Below are 22397 nucleotides of genomic sequence, written 5' to 3'. Positions count from 1 at the left end.
TTAATATTTAAAACCTTTTTCCAATTGTTGTGATAGACGACCAGGCAGAAAATTAATAAGGAAATAGAGAACTTGAACACCACCATAAACCAATTGGACTTAACAGACAAATACAGAACATCTTACCTCAAAACAGTGGAATATATATTTTTCTCAGGTGCACATAGAGCATTCTCCAGGATAGACCATATTTTAGGCCACAAAACAAGTCTTAACAAATTTGAAAAGATAGAATTATACAAAGTACTATTCCAATCACAGTGGAATGAAACTAGAAATCAGTAACAGAAGGAAAACTGGAAAAATCACAAGTATGTAAAAATTAAACAACATACTAGTAAACAGCTGATGGGTCAGAGATGAAATCACAAGGGAAATTAGAAAAGACCTTGAGGCAAATGAAAGTGAAAGCAAAATATACCAAAACTAATGGTATGTAGCAAAAGCAGTGCTAAGAGAGAAACATATAGCTATGAATGCTCACATTAAAAAGGAAGAAAGATCTCAAATCAACAACCTAACCTCACACTTTAAGGAACCAGAAAAAGACAAACAAGCTAAACTCAAAGCTAGCAGAAGGAAGGAAATAGTAAAGATTAGAGTAGACTTAAATAAAATAGGGAATAGAACAGTCAAGAGAGAAATTGAGAAAAATCAATGAAACTAAAATGTGCTTCTTTGAAAAGATCAAAATTGACAAACCTTTAGGTAAATTGACTAAGGAAAAAAAAAGAGAAGACTCAAATTACTAAAATCTAGAAGTGAAAGTGGAGATATTACTACCAATTTACAGGACTAAAAAGGATTACAAGAGTACTATGAACAATTGTACACTAACAGAATGGATAACCTAGATGAAGTGGACAAATTTCTAGAAACACACAACCTACCAACCTACCTAATCTAAAGATTCATATTTAATTCAGCATTGTGAAATTTTCTTGTTTTTTAGTTTATTTTCATCCTTTTATTCTCTGGTCTCTGCTTCTAAAACTCCTATTCAGAAGATTTTGGAATATCTGGAACATCTGGAATTACTTTATATGTTTATTACTCTCTTTTATTCTTCCATTTCTTTCTTTTTTTTTTTAATTCTTCCATCTCTTAGTCTTTTATGCTATTTTCTGGGAGAATTCCTTAATTTGCTAATTTCTCATTAGTATCTGTTCTGCTATTTAGCCTAATTATTGACATTTTTATTTTGACAATTTCTTTTTAATTTCCACAATCTCTAGTTCTTTGTTTTGTTTTCTCATAATAGTCTTTTTTTTTCATTAATATATTTTCCTCTATTAGTTTTCTGGGGATATTAATTATATTTCTTTTAACATCTCCTTCTATTTGCTTTACTAACTAATATAAAATAAGCCATAAATCAAATGAAATTATGCTACGGCCAGTGAAGCTTGTTTAGAAGTTATGAACTCTTAACTTTTGGACTTATCAGTTGTGTGTTACTAGTTGTTTGACTGTATAACTTATATAGCCATTCTAAGCCTCTGTTATCTGTACTTAAAGATAAAATTTTAATCTCAAACTTGATTCGTAGCTCTTCTCCACTCCCCAGCATATTCGGTCTTCATTCATTCATTCACTCATTCATTTCTATCAATATATTTTGGAGCCCCTACTATGTGCCAGACACAGAGAGCAAAACAAAGTCTTTGCCCTCATGAAGCTTACATCCTATTGGGGGCATAGATTATAGCTGTCTGCAACTCTAGAAATTTGTGGGGGAGACATGTATTCTACTCTTTGAATACCTTTCCTCACCTCCTTAAGACCCAGTCTCCTCCAGGATGTTAGGCAGGGAGAAAGGACTGGAAATAAGATAGTCTCTTTACCTTACTGGATGAGATTACAATCCTTTTCATTGTTAGCTGTAACTTCTGTTCTGAATTTCCCTCTATGGGATCAGTGAGAATGAGTGTTGGCTAATGAGGAATCCATTCTGTGAAACTCCCCTAGGTATTGGTAGTCTCTTGCAAGATTTAGCCACATCCTTTTGATGACCTTAGCAAGCAGCATACCAACAGCCCTTCCAGTGCGTGCTACCATCCCAGGGTAGGGTCTGCCTACCCTGATGCAACCATGCCAGCAAGACCATCTCCCCAATCTCTTCTCTGTTCCTCATACTGGTAGAACCAGAAACTCATGTGGAGTCAGTGCCCTATTGGCCCTCTCTGCTCTTGAGAGTCCCTAAAGGAAGGAGGGCTTGAGGAGAAGAGAGAATAATCTCTTTCCATGAAAAGTGCAGGCCCCCAAAGACCAACAGCTTTATTTCTCAGGCCTTTTCTTATTTTGCTGGGATAGTCCCGGGGAGAGACCTGCTGATATGCACAAGTTAAATCATCCTGTTTACCTAATGCCTCCAGGATACTAGCACCTCTGTACTCTTGATAAGCATTAACATGAGACAGGGATTCTCCCACTTTGTGCACACTCCGAAGGTCCATCTGCATGCCTCTTCTCCAAAATATTATGCCTCAATCTTTCCGATTTTGCTCCTTCCAAGTCCATGACCAATCAGCCAGACCATTCACCACTTCTCAGGGGCCTGTATGGATCAGTACTTCATGCCCTTTCTCCCTCTGTATAAAGTGAACAGCCACGTGTGCTGCTTACAGCTCTACCCACTGGAGGTATTTCCCTTTACCATGCCCCTTCAGGACTATCCCTAAAAGGGTCCGTAATGGTGATCAAAACAACAGATGAAGCTAATCCACCTGTGAACTAGGGCCAAGTTTTTCTCCTGTATCAGTTGATTATTGAGAAGCCCACCCCACCCCCACCAACAGATGAGGAGTTGAAGGGGAAATTTCAGTGTAACGTACCGGGTAACATGGCAATCTGTTCAGTAATTTACTTATGCCCTTTGGACTGGTTCAGGCCTGATTCCAAATAGACCATTTCCATGGTACCTGGCCAATCCTGTGACTCGGTTGATATACTTGGCCCTGTTCATTTGGGGCAGCTCTAATTGCATTAGTCACATGATGTAACGTGGGCAGGTCCTCAGTCTTTACTAGGGCTGCTAGCACACCAGGAGCTGCTGTTCAAACAGCAAGTGGTTTCCTGCCATGGAAAGCATACCTAGCTTCAGAACCCTAGGAATCTGCATTGAATTTCTCTTCCTGGCCTTGCCAAAGACGTCACACTGCATCTTTGTCTACTACAGACATCTCAAACTTGATCAGATACACTGGCTCACATGGCCTGCAGGGCACCTGACACCCAGCCTGGACCTGCTACAGTGGCCTCTCTTGCTCTGGATCCTACTCAAAACTGTGAGCGTTTCAGATTACCTCATTAATGGGCCAGAGCAGAATTTCCAAGTGCAGTATCTGCTCTCTCCAACCTAGTGCCATGCCTCTTTCTTAGTGCTGGGATGCGAGGTGCAACAATTTGACCTTTACCTAGGAGGGGAGATCCCAGAAAGCCTCAGGCCATTGGACCTATTAAAATTTTTCTAATATGGCAGCCCTTGAATTTTCTTGGCATGCATTTGACTTCCTAGACTGTCCAGAATACTTGCCATTTCCCATTCACCACGTCCTGTTAGTATGATGTCATCAGTATTCTAGACTAACATGATGCTCTATGGGATGTCAAGCTCCTTGTGGACTCTGTGACAGAGAACAAAAATGTTAACAGCCTCAGGACATGAAATTTAGAGTGCTGTCTTTACCATGTAAAAGATAACTACTTTTGCTCCTTACTAATGGTTATTGAAAAGAACACACAGGCTAGATTAATAGCCGTGTACCAAATACTAGAGATGTGTTGATCTATCCCAGTAAAGGTTCTACATCTTGCACAACAGCTGAGATTAAAGCTACCACTTCAGTTTTCTGTGGTCCACTGTTAGCCATCACAGTCCATCTCAATGCAGGAAGCACACAGATCAACTGAATGGAGATACAGTAGAGACTCCCACTCCTACCTGCTGTAATTCTGATGGCCATCTCTGCTTTTTCTCTCAGTGTGCAGTATTGCTTCGGTTTATTACCTTGGCCCAGGTGTAGGGGGTGAAATTTCAGGGGCTCCCACTTGGCCTTTCCCTCTGTAATGACTCTGAGAACTTGCAGGTTACCACCTGCTTTTTCAGGCTTTTAAAGCAATTAACAAAAGCCAGCCAATTCTGCAATCCTTACAATTACTGTTGTCCCCGTGTTGTTCATTTGTCACTACTGCTACATATGCCATTGCTTCACTGCTCCATCTGTACCCAATTCATATCTTGGTCCTTATCACCATTTTATCAATGAGTGACCAGTTCCAGAATCCCATCCGGTGTGTCTACTCTCTAGGGCCAGTCTCAGTGTCAGTGTCTTAGCCGGTGTTCCCTCCAGAAATCAGAGCCTGAGACGCGAGATAATTGACAGGTAGTCTGTTTTCAGGTGTGGTGCCAGGGAACAGGGGGGCGTCTAATTATGGGACCTTCTAAAGATCCATGTAAAATACACCACACAGTTGTCTTCTCAAGGGTCTGAAGAGGGGCTTTTATCCACTAGCTCCTGTGCTCCATTAGTCAATGGCTATCCCATGGGGTGTTAATCCCTCACACTTCCAGGCTACACGCGTAAATGCCACACTCAGCATCCGAGAAGCCCAGGGTGGAAAGCCAGAGAGGCGCAGCTGAGGCCAGGAGCTGTTGGAGGCGGAGCTGGTTGCTGCAGCAACAACTGGAGTAAGAAATGGGCTGAGAAAACAGGAGGCCGGGCAAGAGACAGTGTTGTTGGTCTTCAGGTTTTGACCTTAGCTGAGTTTCCGGGGAAAAAGGCAGAAAATCCCACTCAACATTTTGTTATATAAGTATAAGCGATCTTTACATGATACTGGAAGATCCCTATGTACTTGAAATAAAAAGTCACCACTAACAGCACCAATACCCAATTTTATTTGCTGTTTGTATTATCATTGCAAAAAGAACCATGGTTTTGATAACACCAAGCTTCTTAGCCTGTCAGCTATTCTTTTTATAGTCTTTCTAATAGTATTAACTGATCTGAGTTGATCTTTTCCCAAAGTAAATTCTTAGTAAAGCTTGGACATACTCAAATTTTAATCCAAATGACTTTTAAGAACTCAGATCCACATATAACTTCATTACTAACTTCTTTCATACTCATCCAAATGTAACTGCCTGTTTTGGTGTTGTTTTTAACTCATTACTAGATATTTTGGAACTCTCATTCCTCAGAAGTTTCATTTTGTTAATATTTCAATCAGTGTTTCCTTTTTTAGTAAGATTTGAAATTCTATTTTTAACTAACCTATTTTCAGTGAGATACATAGTAGTTATTTGTAATCTTGAACCTCTAGAGTTTTAAAGTGGAACATAGTTTTTTTATATTTAGAAAAAGTCCTTAAAATATTTCTTATGAACTGTGGAATCTTTTTATACACTTGTACGATTTTAAAATATATGTTTAATTTAGCAATATAAAACATGAGAGCTACACAGGGCTAAAGATAAAAATTTTACTAGCAATATAAGGTCCTTACAAACAAAGTGGAAAAAAGTAGGTTGGCAATTGCATTTCACAATATCCCTTGTAGAGGGCAGCAGAGAGCTTAGATTTTTGTTTTTTCTTTACCCATAATAAGGCTTTCCTAGCCTAATTTCCAATTGCTTGTTATTGTTCCAGACAAAAGTAAATAAAAACAAATATCTATACCAAAAAAAGTAATGATTATTCTTCAGCTTTAATTTATTTCTAAATTCCAGAATTCTAATTTCACATTAAAAGGAGAAAAAAGGTAAGTAGGGTAATAGTCCTTTTTCTGTAGAGAAGGGAAACATCTTTCTCTTTACCTTATTCAAATTTTAGGAAAGGAAGCATTGAAGGCTCCATACAAACAGAAGAACAGAGGCTATAACTAAACCTCATTTTTGGAAAACAGTAATTTTATCAAAAACTTGATTTCTTAAACAAAGCTGCATTATTACTTTTAGATAACACAGTTATGTTTTTAAGTTTATAAACTCTAGATTTTCTACACAAAGATACTCAACCAATCTGTGTTTCAATTGTAGAAAGTCATATAAATAATTGCTATTAATAACATGATCATTAAAGTAAACCATTGATTGAAATAGGATCTCTTCTAAAACTTAAGCAGCTGGAACTATTTTGTTACTATCTTTTTATTTACCTGCCTATAATACAAGTAATCTCTCTACTGTGGTTTTATGCTTTCCTTCTCTATAGAATGTTGGCAGTTATTTAGCAAAACTAGTCTGGGACTAGGAGATTGGGTTTTAAACCCAGCTCTGCTCCTAACTCGTAGAATGACAACTAGCAGTGCCTGAGCACTGAGCTGTACAGACCGGTGCTGAAGGTGGTACACGGATTGTCTCACGGGGAAGAGACGTTGCAGCCACAGTTGAGCAGACCAGATTCAAACCTGTCCAGCCACTGATGACCCATGCAACTTGGGACCAGTTTCTTAAACTTTCTGAGTTTCCTCCATCTGTAAAATGAAGGTAATAATACATACTTCATAAAGTTGGTTGAATAAGATAATATGCATAAAGCTCCTAGCACAGAGTAAGGACTCACATTTCCTTTTTCTTTTTCCTCACTGTCCAGTTTCCTCCTAAGAAAACTGAGGAGGATGCGTTAATGATCACAAAGGACCTTTTCAGCCCTCGTATTTTATAGAGCATTGTTAGAGTCAAGATTCTCTCAGGCTCATGGCTCAGAGTGCTAACTGAACATCCCTTGTCCATTGTTGCTTTTATAGATGCTGTCTACAGTTGTCTAAATTATATTTAGACCACAAACCTGAACATCCAAAATGAAACTAAGATTTTAGGTTTGGTGAGCTGGGATTTTTCTACTGGGACTATCACTATTAGACCCTACTTGGCTTTTGCAGGCTATTTCTGCATTTAAGACTTCTACCTTTACCCTTCGGATCCTTACCGAAGGAGAGAAATGAGAGATATCCTTTCCCCTCGTTACCTTGGCCTTACCTCTATCAGAACTAAATAGAAAAACATAGTTTGGAGAAAGACATCAGGTAAGAGAGCATGAGAATGCCCTAGCAACTTCTTTCCTCACTCCCACTCTGCGTAAGTCCTTTATTCCCTTATGAAACTAAGTAGCCATAAAGTATTGGCCTTACTTGGCAACCATTTTTTAACTGATGAAACTAACTGAACCAGACTTCTGGGTTCTTATTAGCTCTGAGGGCTTAAGCAGATCAGTGTTCTTACCTGTAAAATTACAGAATTGGATTCCATGATCTCTAAGGTGCTTCCACTTTAATGCTGTATAGCATAGAACTACCTACCACAAACAGCCTCTCTTAAGGCCAACTGCATCACACATGTTGCCCAGGTGTGACCTGGTAATAAAGAATAGTTGATGAAATATAACCAATCACCATTACTTTTTTCAAAAGTCTAAAAGCAGAAAGACAAATTAAGAACATCATCCCAAATGCAAACCACATTGGTGTTTATGTAAGGGCAGCGTTCTTCCTTCCTGCAAGAAGTAACACTGTCCTGCGAACCTTAGTAAATTGTTTTTTATAGATTATTTGTCATTATAGTCTATGCCCACTATTACTCTGCTCTATTCACTCTTCAAACCTTTGTGGTTTCTCTTTTGTCTTTATTCTGCTGAACTAGCACACTTGAGGTCTTCATTAAACTTGTAATCACTAAATCCATGAATCTTTTCTTACCCTTCTTAATCTTTTTGCCATAACTAACACCTTTTCTTCCCTTGGCATCTCTCCAAAGTTAGATCCTTGGGCCTCTTTTCTTTTTGTCCAGATTTTCTCCCCCAGGCATCTCATTCACTTCCAAAGCTTCAACTCTGATCCCTGTGTCTCCAACTCCCCAGTCTAAATCCACCCTCTGACCTCTTCAAGTCCTTGTCCAACATTTCCAAGTTCTAGCTCAATAGTTTTATTAGCATGTTTTTCCACCACCGAAGACTGAGTATATCTAAAATGAAACCCAGAATTTTCTTTCAAAGCTTATTCCTCCGTATTTCTTTATTTGCATTAACAGTTACCCTTCCTAACTTTACAGTCGTTGGCATCTTTGACTTATTGCATATGTTGTCTCTTGCACATATCCTTTTCCTTTCCCAAGGAAAAGGCCCTACCTTAGGCAAAGTTCTTGATCCCTGACTGTGATTTTTGCATTATGGTTCCAGCCATCTTTCAAGCCATCTTAAACACTACCTTACAACATACCTCTCATTATCTCTCTCACGTGCTCAGTAAAACCCTCTGCTCGTCTGTCACCCAGCCTGTGACCTCAGGCTGTGAGTTCGCTTTTCGTGCTCCTTTGGGAAAGCCTTGCACTTTTCCCTTGCTCAGACCTTTGAAAAACATAACATGGCCTTCAAGGCACTGAAACATGTTACAGCCTCTTTCCTAGTGTCTTTGCCACCCTCATCTCATCTGCCAGAAGTGGTTTCTGAACTCCTTGCTAGCTGTACAGCTTATTTTGGACTTGTCAAAAGCTGTCTTGCATTACTTATCTCTTCGTGTGGCCTAGCTTTACACAATGGTCTGTTAGCGCTTTAGGAGCATATATGAAACCTATTTTTTTCTGTCACCCATAGCATCTAGAACAGTGCCTTCTACATAGATTTCTCAGATTTCTCTGACCCTAATAAATCCTAAGAATAGAAATGTTTCTGCAAATTATCAGCATCATATCATTCATAGTAGCATATGGTTAAGAGGAAATCCTACTTTTCGAAATAGAATACAATACTTACTGTTAAAGAAGAAAATCTGCTTTGTTGCAGGCCTACCAAACCAACAGAAGTAGGGTTGCTTCATAGAGGCAAGGCTTTGGACTAGAAATTGCACTTACGTAATACAAAAGCAAGGCCCCTGGATAATTAGGCTTTTCTTTAGTATATACATTATTTAACTCTGAATTACGATTTTCTTAAAGTTGTCAAGTTGTCCGTTCTAAATTATTTTCTAGGAAATAGGGTTTTATAGAAAAAGTATCCCTGTGTGCAGCTAAGTACTAAGAAAGGTAACCTAGATACGCAATTCATTTGTCTTTGGGAATACTTTTTAAATCAGGAAAAGCCTTACAGTAACCCAGTTTCCTTTTCCCCTCTGGTCTCACTATAGAAATTCCAAACCTCTTGATAAAGAGCTTTCTTTGGCAGAGAAAGCGGAGAGGCCTAGGTGTGCCCCGCTGTCAGTTAAGGGCGGTCACGTGTCCCTCGGGTGCCCGCCCACTAGACCCGGCCCAGCCGGCCCTGCCCACAGAGCCTGGAGTGCTGCTGGCCTTTCGAGCGCTCGCAGAAGCCGACGCTACGCTGGAGACGCTGGGTGATGGCTGCGCGGGGCAGCTGAGCGCCCAGCCGAGCCGAGCCGGGCCGAGCCGAGCCGGGCCGAGCCGGGAACTTCCCTGCAGGCGGCCGACTCTGGGAGGACTCGGGCTGGGGGCGTGAGGGTACTCGGAAAGCATGGTGGCGCACGATGAGGTCGGAGGTCTCCTACCTATTAAAAGGACTATACGAGTCCTCGATGTGAACAACCAGTCCTTCAGAGAGCAGGAGGTGAGACTTGAAAAGCCAAAGGAAGGTTTCTAACTCCACAGAACTTTTACGATGTTTAACAGTTTATTAACAGTATATTGTTAAACTTAACTTTGAGCTCACTGAGTATTAAAATGTATGACTTTGATTTACATGCCGGTTTGAAATGTGTTTAGGAACTATTTATGCATAGCGTAGCTTGAGTGTACACAAACTTTTATACAAAAGAAAAACATTTTAAATGTATATGCTGTTCAGTTTGGTTAAATTGGTCACATTTCCGATGCTTAATACAGTTTTTTGTTTGGTTGGGGTTTTTTGGTTTTGGGGGGTTTTTGACCTGCATTTATTTATATTACCTAGTAAGTCTTAGAAACTGCTTTGTGGAGTAAGAGGAAAATAAGAATCCCTTCCTTGCAAGTTAGTGCTAGTGAACAAAATGCCATCTGACCTAGTGTTCATTTTTAATTTTCTTTCCACGTCTAATAAGTTCATTGTGTGTGACTTTTGTTCTTAAGAAAGCAAAATGTGTTAAAATATTTAAGCCAACGAACCATTATTTAGGTGCTTCTGCCCTCCTTGCTTTAATTACCTAAGTCGTTTTACTTTTTAAAAGTCTTTATGAACATTTATCAAAATAAGTGATTTTTATGCCATTTTATTTAATTTTGATAGTTGACTTAATACTGTGTGGGCATTCTATTTATATAGCACACCACAATAATATATACACTCCATGGTTATACTATATTATTATACTTCTTATCTTCATTGGGGTGATGGTTTTGTGGCTGTATACATCAAAATTATCTATACATTTTAAATATGTGCAATGTATTGTATATCTCAGTATAGCTGTGTATTATACATATGCACACCTTTTGGTACTTAGAATAGCTGCCGTCTTTCAAAGGTATGCTTTCATTTGGTGTGATTTGGCTTTGTTTTTTGTTTTTCTGTTTGTTTGGTTTTGGCTTTTGTTAATATGTTTCTGTTTTCTCAAAAGTGGTCATCAGTGTAAATACTAAAACTGAACTAGTGTTTTGAGCTAGTCTTTTTGTTTGGTATCAGACACCGGCCATGTTTCTGGCATACCTTTATTCCAAAGATTAAAAACACCAGGAATGTTGTCAGGTTTTTAGCAACACAACCTTAAATAAATAACTAAATTTGACTATTTCTGTTTCTAAGAGGAAAGGGAAGACATCCTGTGAGATAACTTATCTTTATCTTTTTATAAATAACTTTTTCTTTTCATTCTTCTTCAAAGTTCTTGTCAGGTAGAGGAGAAAATTATTTATCCAGTAACCCAAATGAGTAAAGCCAGACACATACTTGTTTTTTTGTGTGTCTTGATTTGGTTGACTCTAGAAGAGACCCTCCTGGAATATATCTCTTATGTGGCATCATTAGGAGAAAAAAAACGTTTTACAAAAAAACTGGGTTCACAACAGAATTTTTCCATGTTGTTGCTTTTATGTGCAAGGTACATTCCAGTAAAAGACTTGAAATTGATTTTAACAATTTTCTGTTTATAGATATCCAGAAAATATTTTAAGGTATAAAATCTGACTGTAACTGGATTAGTAAAATAAATAGATTGATTAAAAACTCAGTCTCAAAAAAAAAAAAAAAAAAACTCAGTCTCAAGTCAGATTCCCTATAACAATGCATGTGATTGCCTGGCTAAACTAGATAGTGTGGTTAAAAGCTAACCTAAGTAAACAACATAAATGAATATTAGAGTTCGTAAAGTGAACTCTAGCCCTGGTGAAAGGTTGCCTACAGTAGAAAGTTCCTTGAGCATGTAAAACTTGCTGGTGTTCTTTATCTATTCCCGTAGGTTTTCAGATTGTCTTTTGAGGAGGGTGTGTAGTTTCAGTATCTGTACTCGTTCTTTAAGCTTCTTGTATTTACCATAATGCTGTTAACAATGCTCCAAAACAAAAATAAACAACCACAGCAGCGAAACCATTATGAAAGCCTTATTCTGGCTGATGGTAAGATAGGTAGAGTCCTACTCCTCTCTTCCTTCTTTACCTCCAAACCCTGTACCTGCATTGTGTCTGCAAGGGGGCAGAGGTGGGCAGAATCCCAGCTCTCAAAACACCAAACCAAGGTAAAGTGGCTCATCTAGACCTCTAAAGAAAAACTGCTTTTGGTTGTAGCTCACCTGGACCAAATTCTAACCTATAAAGAGACAATTTTTTGTCCCTACCCTATAGGTGACCTATGAATGCATAGTTCATAACACTTTTCCACAAAAGTTGTCTGTATGATTTTTTTCAAATAATGTATTTTTCCTGAAATTGGTGAGCCATATTCAGTATTATGCCTTTACATTTGTCACACTTTTTGAGTTATTTTATTCATTAAAATTCTTCACACTTTTGAAATAAATATATATGCTAAAAGTTTGCGTTGTGTCTGCCAAACATTCATCACATATGAACTTTTAGTAAGGCAGGAAAGTTACTTTTGGATCTTGAAAGCCAGTGTGAAAAGTACAAGGTGTCCTCCCACCCCACCCCCTCCCCCATGTACTTCCTGATTCAGCACTACTTTGGTACAGAGAGATTTAAGAGTATCATGCTGTACTGACTGAGCTAGCCAGGCGCTCTTACCAGACGTTTTAGATTAGATACAGTCCTGAGACTAACATCTCCTTTGTGAAGAAGTGAGATTATAGGTGGGTTTCTAAAGGACTGTGGAACATATTTAATAACAAAATACTGCTTAGCATTATATCCTGCCACCCTAAAGAGACAAAATCCACATTTCAGAGTTTTAGTTTCAGAAAGATGCTTTAGATATATTTACATTTAATTATCTAAATCTAAATTCTGTAGTTTTAATTTTAAATATAACAATTTTAAGTTACCAGGAAATTAATAGTTGTACTGATCCAAAGATAAGAATTTTTTGATTTTATGTATTAAATTAGATATCAAAAATTCTTTTCCTTCCAGCTAAACTAACATTTCCTTTCAAATTCACTGGGAAGAGCACCTTTCCAAAGACTTTTAAATTGAAATTAAATATTTTATGATTTACTAGGAAGTCAAATTGGTTATGCTCTAAACAAGGAAGAGGAATTAAACTCTCTTTCCAAACTATGGAACAGAACTTTCTGACAACTGCTTTGTTTCTAGTTGGCGTTGGCATATCTTACTTTGTGAGGTAATTATATCCCCATTCAAACAGAAGCGTCTTTGTCCTGTCTTTACTCAAGAGAAAGGAATGCCTTCTGCCGCCTTCTGCCCGTGCATGTGTCGCTTCAGTCTCGCACAGATGGGTCTGGTAAAGGCATCCACACATGGCCTTGGCCACACAGTGTGTCATTTTACTACATATCCTGGAGGCTTCTTTTTTGGTTCATTTAACATTGGCACATTAGTGGCTTTATAGTCACATTTTTACTTTGGAGTTAATTATTTTGGCGGGGGAAGGTTGGTCTGCAGCACCACCTCTTAAGGACTCAGGGGCCTGAACTCTGTTGGTTGTCCACAAAGTCTCCTTACCTTAGTGGGTCCCATTCCCTCCTCATATGTGTATATACTTTTAGGAGCTTTAGTAAGTCTAACTGCTTCTTTGAATATTCAAATCATTTAAGTTTCTTTCCGGAGGATTTTAACCCTTTCTGCCACTTTACTTTTAAATTATTCTTAGGGAATTATTTTTACTCACTTTCCTCGTCTCTTTTTTATGACCAATCAGTTCTTTGATGGGTCATATCAAAGAATTCTTAGGAAAAAATTTTTTTCATCTGTCATTTTTAAGTGGTAATTTTTATATAATTTTTTATCGTATATCCTTCTGAAGTCTCATTAAAATTATTTTGTCAAGTATGCCACAATTGTCAAAGGCACCAAATACAAACAAATAATTATGCTCCATAGACAACATAAAGGATAGGCCTGTTTTATGATCTGGCCTTCTTTATCTCAATAGCTGTGTGAGTCACCTAATGGTATGCCTCCGTTTTCCTAGCAGTAAAATTAGAGTAATGCAATTTGTAAAATTTTGAGATCTTTGAATGATAAATTATGTGTTTGCTATACTATTATTATTTTAAAAACAATACATGTAAAATAATGTCTTCTGAATTTGTATATATTTTTCCTTGAAGTTAATTAAATATATGAAAGAGGATCTAATTATTTATAAATACCAACGTTTACATAGTAAGTAGAAATATTCCTAAGAAAGAATGTTAGTAATAGCTAAAACTTAGTATGCTCCAAGAACTGTTCTGAGCCCTTTAAACATACCTTAATCTTCATAACGCCTTTATAAGAGAAGTTCTAATATTAACCCCATTTTACAGATGAGAAAACTGGGACCCAGGATGTTTCCTATCAAGTGTCCAAACCAGGATTTGGACCCAGTCAGTCTGATTCCAGAGGCTGAGTGTCCTCTTAACCACTGTCCTAACTGTGCTAGAATACCTCCACAACAGGGACCTACCTCACTGCCTTTAGAGCTGACCCATTCCAATGTCAGATGCGTTCATTTAAAAGCTATTCTCTAACTGAAGTATTCAGGAGTGAAATGATAGAATGTCTGGCATTTGCTTTAAAATATTTCAGTAGAGGCAGAGATGAAACAAATTGTTACACTAAAAACTGTTGAAGCTGAGTGATAAGTACATGAGGTCCATTATGCTATTCTCCCCTTTTGTGTATGTTTGAAATTTTTCTAAATAAGGAGGTATTTTTTAAAAGTTACTCTCTATATTAAGCTAAAAGCTTCTAAAGGATTTTAGAATCTAACTGTTTTAATTTTGTTTTTTTTTTTCTGTTTAATGATAGTATGTTATGTTCTCAGAGTGATGTTCAGATATTTGACTGGCCTTTCTTATACCATTTATTATTTAATAAATTACTGTTATTCATTAGTGTTCTTTGTATTTCAACAATGACAAACAACATTCATTTTCAGAGTTCCATGTTTCTGCATTTTATACTGTACAAATATCTGGTTTTTGAGAGGGCTTAACTTTGTCCAAACTTGTTTGAAATCATTACACCTAAACACACATTTAGTATAACTTGTTTTTGTTTTCACAGGAGCCAAGCAATAAAAGAGTTCGACCTCTAGCTCGGGTCACATCCTTGGCAAATTTAATCTCTCCTGTAAGAAATGGAGCCGTCAGACGATTTGGTCAAACCATACAGGTAGGGACAAGTAATGTAGTGAGGGGACTTTTTATAAAAGCCTAAAACTTGCATTTTCTTTGAGTCATACAAACAGGTTTGTACTATTATACTTAGACATAACTTTCCTTTTTTGGAATATGCTGGTAAGGCATATTGTTGCCGGAACAATATTTATATAACCTCATTATATTAGTTTGTATCTTATATCAAAGCAAGATCTTGGATAGTTTTTATTCACAGAGAGAATTTTGACTGATAAATATTTTAGAATACTGCTAGATAGAAGCTTGGATAAATGATTGTTTTATGCATAGAGAAATTCTCAGAACCTTGCTTTTAATTTGTCTTTCTATTTTTTTTAAGAAAAAAAATAATAATTCCTGTATCCTCCAAACCTTCTTCTCGTTCACCTCTTTCTTTTCTTTTCAGTCATTTACCCTTCGTGGTGACAACAGATCCCCCGCTTCTGCCCAGAAGTTATCCAGCAGATCGACAGTCCCGGCGCCCGCCAAAAGGAGAAGCAGTGCCCTGTGGTCAGAGATGTTAGACGTCAGCATGAAGCAGTCTTTAACCTCCAGAGAGATCAAACGTCAGGAGGTGTGCCACGTTCCGTAGCAAGACCATGTGTACTGGCTTAAACTAAAAAAAATAGACCCTGATTCTTAAACATATGTTTTGCCAGAAGAATAGCAAACTAATGCCTATGGCAAGATAAACTTGCATTTTTGTACTTGAGTGCCGTTCATAACACAAGCTGAGCAGCACCTGTGATGGGGGGTGGTCATCCAGTTTAACAACTCGGATGGGGTAGAATTATGAAACCTACGGCATCCTCTAATTTGAGATTCCATTCTGAATTACAGTTTTCAGACTGAGTCACTTTAAAAAGCGCCGTTCAAAACGTCAGTTAAATAATGATAAATATGAGTTGTATATAATTTTTGTTTCTCAAAGGGAGGAGTGATCTATGATGTTTGCTGGATTTTTTTTTAGGCAATATATGAAATGTCCCGAGGTGAACAGGATTTAATTGAGGATCTCAAGCTTGCAAGAAAGGTCAGTAAATAACTTTCTATCATGTGCCATAGTTTTTAAAAATTACATTTCACAGATTCTAAAGGATGATTTTCTTACCTTTAGAAGTTGAAAAGTAGAGAATATCTACTGGTGAATACTTCTTTTAGATGAGGTTTATTAGATGCATCTCTTCAAATATGAATATCAGTAAGTCTATTTTGGGCTTAACATATACTTTAATTTCTTTTATGTATAAAATAGAATCCACACTAGTTTTACATAGTTAGTCATGCTTGCATTCAAGTACAGATCTCTCATCATGTTTTATTTGCTTGATCTCTTTGTGTGACACATTTCTCCCCTCTGACAGGCCTACCATGACCCCATGTTAAAGTTGTCTATTATGTCAGAAGAGGAACTCACACAGATATTTGGTGATTTGGACGCTTATATACCCCTGCATGAAGGTAAGATAATGCTACCTAATTTTCATAGGATTCTGAACAGCAGTAACAAGTAATTTTAAATCTAAACTTCTAACTTAGTGCTGAATATTTTTAAAATTTTTATTGAAGTATGGTTGATTTACAATATTATATTAGTTTCAGGTGTACAGCATAGTGATTAAGCTTTTTATAGATTATACTCCATTTAAAGTTACTATGGGGCTTCCCTGGTGGCGCAGTGGTTGAGAATCTGCCTGCCAATGCAGGGGACACGGGTTCAAGCCCTGGTCTGGGAAGATCCCACATGCTGCGGAGCAACTGGGCCCGTGAGCCACAATTACTGAGCCTGCGCGTCTGGAGCCTGTGCTCCGCAACAAGAAAGGCCGCGATAATGAGAGGCCCGCGCACCGCAATGAAGAGCGGCCCCCACTTGCCGCAACTAGAGAAAGCCCTCGCACAGAAACGAAGACCCAACACAGCCATAAATAAATAAATAAATAAATAAAAATGAAAAAAAAAAAAGTTACTATGAAATATTGGTTATATTCCCTGTGCTGTACAATATATCCTTGTAGCTTATTTATATTATATATATTCTATATATTATACACAGTAGTTTGTACCTCTTAATCCCTTGCTCCTTAATCTTGCTCCTCCCTGAATTATTTTTTAATTAAACCTATTATTGGCATTTCTGCTTCTTTACACTTCAGATTTGTTGGCAAGAATAGGAGAAGCAACCAAGCCTGGTGGAACAGTAGAGCAGATTGGCCACATTCTTGTGAACTGGGTATGTAGCAAGTTGTTGCCTTCAGATAGGTTTATACAGATGTGCCAGACTTCTCATTTGTGATCAGTATCACATTGATTTGATCCAGTTACTGGATTCTAAAATCAGATAAATAAGGCATTAAAACTGAACAAATTTACATAGCTGTAGAAGTTACAGTCTCTGTTTAAAAAATATTTCATGAATGATGCAGTTTCATTTGTCTTAAGAATATGTTCCTCCTTAGACAGAATTCCCACATTATATACCATCAGTTATCTGTTTTATTCTCTCAGTTGAGTGCCTGCCAGATGCCAGCCACTGTTCTAGGAGGGGTGACTAGAGATTCAGTGATAAAAGATAGTCTCTGCATTTATAGTCAAGTGAGAGAACAGTCAGTAAATAACCAGTCTCAAGGCTGGTGAAGAATGTGAGAGAGGAGGGCTCAGGTGTCCTGGGAATACAGGAGACCGGCATGTAATTGAGGCTGGGGGAAGTAGGAGGCATGAGTCTTTGTTTGGATTTAGCCATATTAGGGAAATTGAAAAAGGGCATTCTCAGATCGGCCCGAAATACTATCCAACCCCCATTATCACTTGCAGGAAAATTTTCACAGCTTGTTAAAACTTTCAAGAATAGCTCTAAGTATTCTATGGTAAATTATATTAGTTTTTCAAATGTTAAACTGATTCTGAACTGTGATAAACCTCAAAGGATCATATAATAAGCTTTTGATAAAAAAAAAAAAAGAATAGCTATAAGTTTTGTGTTTTGTGTCCACAGTCTTACTAATGGACTAAATTGTAACAGGAACTCATTATACTTTGTTTTCTCTTATTACTCTTCAGTTGCCAGGCTTGAATGCCTACAAAGGCTACTGCAGTAACCAGCTGGCAGCCAAAGCTCTTCTTGATCAAAAGAAACAGGATCCCAGAGTCCAAGACTTCCTCCAGCGATGTCTTGAGTCTCCCTTCAGTCGAAAACTAGATCTTTGGAGCTTCCTAGATATTCCTCGAAGCCGCCTTGTTAAATACCCTTTACTGTTGAAAGAAATTCTTAGACACACTCCAAAAGACCACTCTGATGTTCAGCTTCTGGAGGAAGCTGTAAGTAGTCCACTAAGTGATTCTTACGTTTTTCAAGTTTACATATTAGCTTGCCTGAGAAAGATATACAATGATACTCTCACACTGTCTGCATGTTGAATCAGCACAGTGAAGTTTTCTGTAGTCGTTTTAAGTTCTCGTATGTTACTGCACTGTGCACTAATAAAGAGATGTGTAACACATAACACATTTTATATTTATATTTTAGTTAGAAGACTGGATTCTAATCTGATCTCTTCCATCAGCTAGCTATGTGACTTTGGGCAAATCACCCATTTGGCGGAGGCTGTAAAATGAAGGGACGGCTGAAGTACCCAATTTCTAGAGTCCCTTCAAGCTTTAACATTTTATCATTTTAATGTGACATTTTAGTCCTGTAGGGAAACAGGATAAACTAATATGCTGAAAATGCTACATTGATTTTTTTTGATTATTTTTAGATATTGATAATACAAGGAGTTCTCTCTGATATCAACTTGAAGAAAGGTGAATCGGAATGCCAGTATTACATTGACAAGCTGGAGTATCTGGATGAAAAGCAGAAGGACCCTAGAATTGAAGCAAGCAAAGTATTGCTTTGCCATGGGGAACTGAAAAATAAAAATGGACATGTAAGTGCATTTGGACACTAACGTGAAGTGAGCAGTTACTGCCCTTTTCCCACTGTTTAATTTTTTTCCACATTGATTATGAAGCAGGTTTGTAAAATAAACTCATCACATACTGAAAGAAGGTAACTGGATTTTATGTTATCAGCTTTGGTAAAGCAAACATTTGGTTTCTGTCATTACTGAATAAGTTAAATGTCTTGGTGGAGAATCAGTAATCATTTATTTTTTAGTTTTGAAGCATAAATCAACTTGTTAGGCTAGGGGTTCCTTTCTAAATAAATTATTAGTTTTATGATGTTTAATAAAAAAATTTTTTGAAGAGTTTATAGTAATAGAAGTAGTTTTTAGCACTACTAAACAAATTTTTGCAGCAGATTGAATGAGAGCAAACTTATTTTTTAAATCTTAATTACAAAGGTACCTGCTAGAACTAAGTATAAGCATGGGATGGTATTTTTATTTCATTACGTGCTTTTCAGAAGCCCAATTTGTAAGTTGAGGTTCTTTTTGGAAAGAGTTAATCTTTCATCTCTGATTTCTATCATGAGGCCTCATTGTTCTATAAAAGCTTAAATTTATGTGGGACAAAACAGAACAATTAACATTTTTACCAGCTTACATTTTTAAATTCTCACCCTGTTAGAAGACTGCGGTGTATGGTCCTGGTGTTCCAGTCACGTTACCACCGACAGTCAGGTCTTTGTGGTGTGTAGCGTTTGCTCAGCTGCTGCTGAATCTAATGTTACACACGGATAAAAAAGTTGCATGTAGTCTGTGATGACAAAAGCTCTCCTAGGAGAACATACATAGCTTTAAAATCACCATCTTTGAAGTCATTTGTAAGGGGGATCTTAGTAAATCAATTTGATGAAATTAGTAAGATCAAATCAAATTGTTTTTACAATGGATTTCAGTCACTTAAAGTCACAAAGTTCCATATTTAGGAAGCATTTTTTTTTCTCTCATTTCTCCAGAAACTCTACATTTTCCTGTTTCAAGACATCTTGGTTTTGACTCGGCCTGTTACACGAAACGAGCGTCACTCCTACCAGGTTTACCGGCAGCCAATCCCAATCCAGGAGCTGGTCTTGGAAGACCTGCAGGATGGAGACGTGAGGATGGGAGGGTCCTTTCGAGGGGCTTTCAGCAATTCAGATAAAGGTAAAAATACATGCTTTAAAATAGTTTCAATAATCATAAACTCAGTTGTAATCTTTAAGAATTCTGTCCGCACACAAAAAACTAAAAATGAAATGGGTTCCATCATCCTATACCTATTACACTCCTTGAGTTGGCAGGTGCTGTGCTGCTCTGACACCAGCACATGTACCTAATAAGTAACATCTAGCCACTATGTAATGTATCTGCCTAACAGATGTGCATGCTGTATAAATACCAGCACCCATATTCACTTTATCTAGAATAAACTTTTTAAGTCTGATTTCCATTTTTTTTTTTTTTTAATTTTTATTTATTTATTTTTGGCTGCGTTGGCGTCTTTGTTGCTGCGCGCGGGCTTTCTCTACTTGCTGCGAGCGGGGGCTACTCTTCCTTGCGGTGCGCGGGCTTCTCATCGTGGTGGCTTCTCTTGTTGTGGAGCACAGGCTCTAGGCACGTGGGCTCAGTAGTTGTGGCTCACGGGTTCTAGAGCGCAGGCTCAGTAGTTGTGGCGCACAGGCTTAGTTGCTCCGTGGCATGTGGGATCTTCCCGGACCAGGGCTCGAACCCGTGTATCCTGCATTGGCAGGCAGATTCTTAACCACTGTGCCACCAGGGAAGCCCTGATTTCCATTTTTAAATTTTTTTTTTCCTAGCTAAAAATATCTTTCGAGTTCGCTTCCAAGACCCCTCTCCAGGCCAGTCCCACACTCTACAAGCCAATGATGTGTTCCACAAGCAGCAGTGGTTCAATTGTATCCGAGCTGCCATGGCCCCTTCCCGGCAGGCCACCAGCCCCTCCGAGCTGCAGGGCTTGCCGGAGCCCCACGAGGAGTACGGAGAGAACTGCCCCCCTGCCAGCAATGCCAGGGCCCAGAGACGGGCGTCCACGGCATCCAGCGTGACTCAGGTGGAAGTTGATGGAGATGCTTCCGAAAGTGTCACCCCAGTGCACACAGCAGATGACGCTAAGGGCATGAAAGCGCCCCGAGCCCAGGCTGGCCTCCGAAAAGCCAGGGACAAAGCCCAGGTCGGTGGCAAGCGGAAAGAGACACTGGTGTAAAGGAAGCTCTGTGGTAACCAGGGGAGAGACTTTATTTATAACTGTGTACAGTTGTTCTTTCTTGTAATGTGAGTATGGGAGCGTTGCAGGGTTACTTAATACCAGTCTTCACATTTTCTGTTTTTGGTTGGGTTTTGGTGGTTGTTTTTTATTTTTTTATTTTTTTTAATGGCAGCTAAAGATATATATACAGATTACTGTTAAACTGCAGTCTTTTTTTTTTCCTCAGATCATCTAGAACATGTAAGTCTGGTATTTTTAATCAAATGAAATACTTATGAAATGGGTTTTCTCTTCATTCTGCATTCATCATGACTTTTTAATACCAATTGTGATATTTATAATATTGGCCAAAGCTTAAAATTTTGCAAATACCAGGATTTTACCAGTGTTTATTTGATAAATTTTGCATGCAGAATTTGAAATTTTAACATCAGCATCTAAGATCTACTTGGAATATATGTTTGTAATATTTCAGAATTTATGTTGAAACATAAGTTTCTTGGAAAAACAAAACTTAACAGGTTTTCCATTTTACCAACTGGAATGCTTTTTATTAGTTTGTTTTTCACTGCACATTCCTCATTTTTCATTGATTTAACCTGCCAATTATTTAATTTTTTCATTGTAAAGTAGTTTTTAGTATTTGCTTTTATTTTTTTACTTTGATGCCTTTTCAAATTGGCATGTCTTTAAAGTGTTTTTCTTCCTTGATTAAAAATGTGTGTGTGTGTGTGTCTGTGTGTGTGTGTGTGTGTGTGTTTGTGTGTGTATTTTTAAATCATATTAACTTTACCAAGTGAAATCAAGCCATACTGTTTTTGAGCCAGTTAAGAAAATTGCAATTTTTAAAGTGTAGTATTTCAGGGTTAGAACATACATGAAATGACTCAGTATATTTTGGACTACTGAAAGAAAACCACCTTAAGGATTTCATGGAAAGTTAATATTGTCTGAAAAGCAAGAGGGAAGGCAGTTGGCTGGTAATAAGTATTAAAAAAAAAAAAAAAAAAGAGGGAAAAAGAGTGTAGTTTTGTCTTAAAGTAAAAAATGTCTGGTTGTGTCAGACATTTATGAAAGATAGTAAAAGCTAAACTTGAGAGTGTGTAGTAAGTTGTAGAAGGCTTGAGGGAAGTGAACTGTATTTGCCTTGGTTTACAGTACTTGCAAATAATGGGTTTGAAAAGAAAATGTGTTGAAAATTTGACCATATGAGATCAGTTTTGGCAGATGTATTCATAAGAGACTGGTGAATCTTTTACTATGAAATGTTTCTGTTCAAATGAGATCGTAGTCTTTAAGGCGGGGGGGCTAAAAGCCCTGTGTCATGGCAGATTTGTAATGGTGATCAGCTCAAGTAAATGTTGACTATTATGTGAACTATATTTGGCCAGTGGAAATGAAAATTGAAAAAGACTGTAAATAGTTAAATCCAAATGATTTCTCTGTATAAATGAATTATACAATTAAAAAAAAAAAGTCACACACATAATCACCCTTAAAGGTTTCTTGGCTGGTGGATGTTTCGGGGACGT

At 37.7% G+C, this 22397-nt stretch overlaps 1 protein-coding gene across 2 annotated transcripts in view; it reads left to right on the top strand.

Annotated features, from left to right (window-relative positions):
• The window catches only part of NET1 (neuroepithelial cell transforming 1), a 52670-nt gene extending 30724 nt beyond the window's left edge, over nucleotides 1–21946 (top strand). Inside the window, exons 1-10 of one of the 2 annotated variants that reach the window (XM_036843611.1) lie at nucleotides 9272–9554; nucleotides 14603–14710; nucleotides 15122–15289; nucleotides 15686–15748; nucleotides 16080–16176; nucleotides 16869–16945; nucleotides 17773–18030; nucleotides 18471–18641; nucleotides 19616–19802; nucleotides 20456–21946. In XM_036843611.1, the coding sequence (XP_036699506.1) occupies nucleotides 9462–9554; nucleotides 14603–14710; nucleotides 15122–15289; nucleotides 15686–15748; nucleotides 16080–16176; nucleotides 16869–16945; nucleotides 17773–18030; nucleotides 18471–18641; nucleotides 19616–19802; nucleotides 20456–20862 (1629 nt within the window). In that variant the 5' untranslated portion in view covers nucleotides 9272–9461 and the 3' untranslated portion in view covers nucleotides 20863–21946. Of the gene's footprint in view, nucleotides 1–9271; nucleotides 9555–14602; nucleotides 14711–15121; nucleotides 15290–15685; nucleotides 15749–16079; nucleotides 16177–16868; nucleotides 16946–17772; nucleotides 18031–18470; nucleotides 18642–19615; nucleotides 19803–20455 lie in introns of those variants that run through there. The other variant, XM_036843610.1, reaches the window with a different exon arrangement.
• The last annotated feature ends 451 nt before the right edge of the window (nucleotides 21947–22397 follow it).

The sequence above is a fragment of the Balaenoptera musculus genome, chromosome 2, assembly GCF_009873245.2.
Source record: "Balaenoptera musculus isolate JJ_BM4_2016_0621 chromosome 2, mBalMus1.pri.v3, whole genome shotgun sequence".
Lineage (NCBI taxonomy): Eukaryota > Metazoa > Chordata > Mammalia > Artiodactyla > Balaenopteridae > Balaenoptera > Balaenoptera musculus.
The sequence above is the reverse complement of the archived record's forward strand: the minus strand, read 5'-3'. Positions and strand labels throughout refer to the sequence as shown.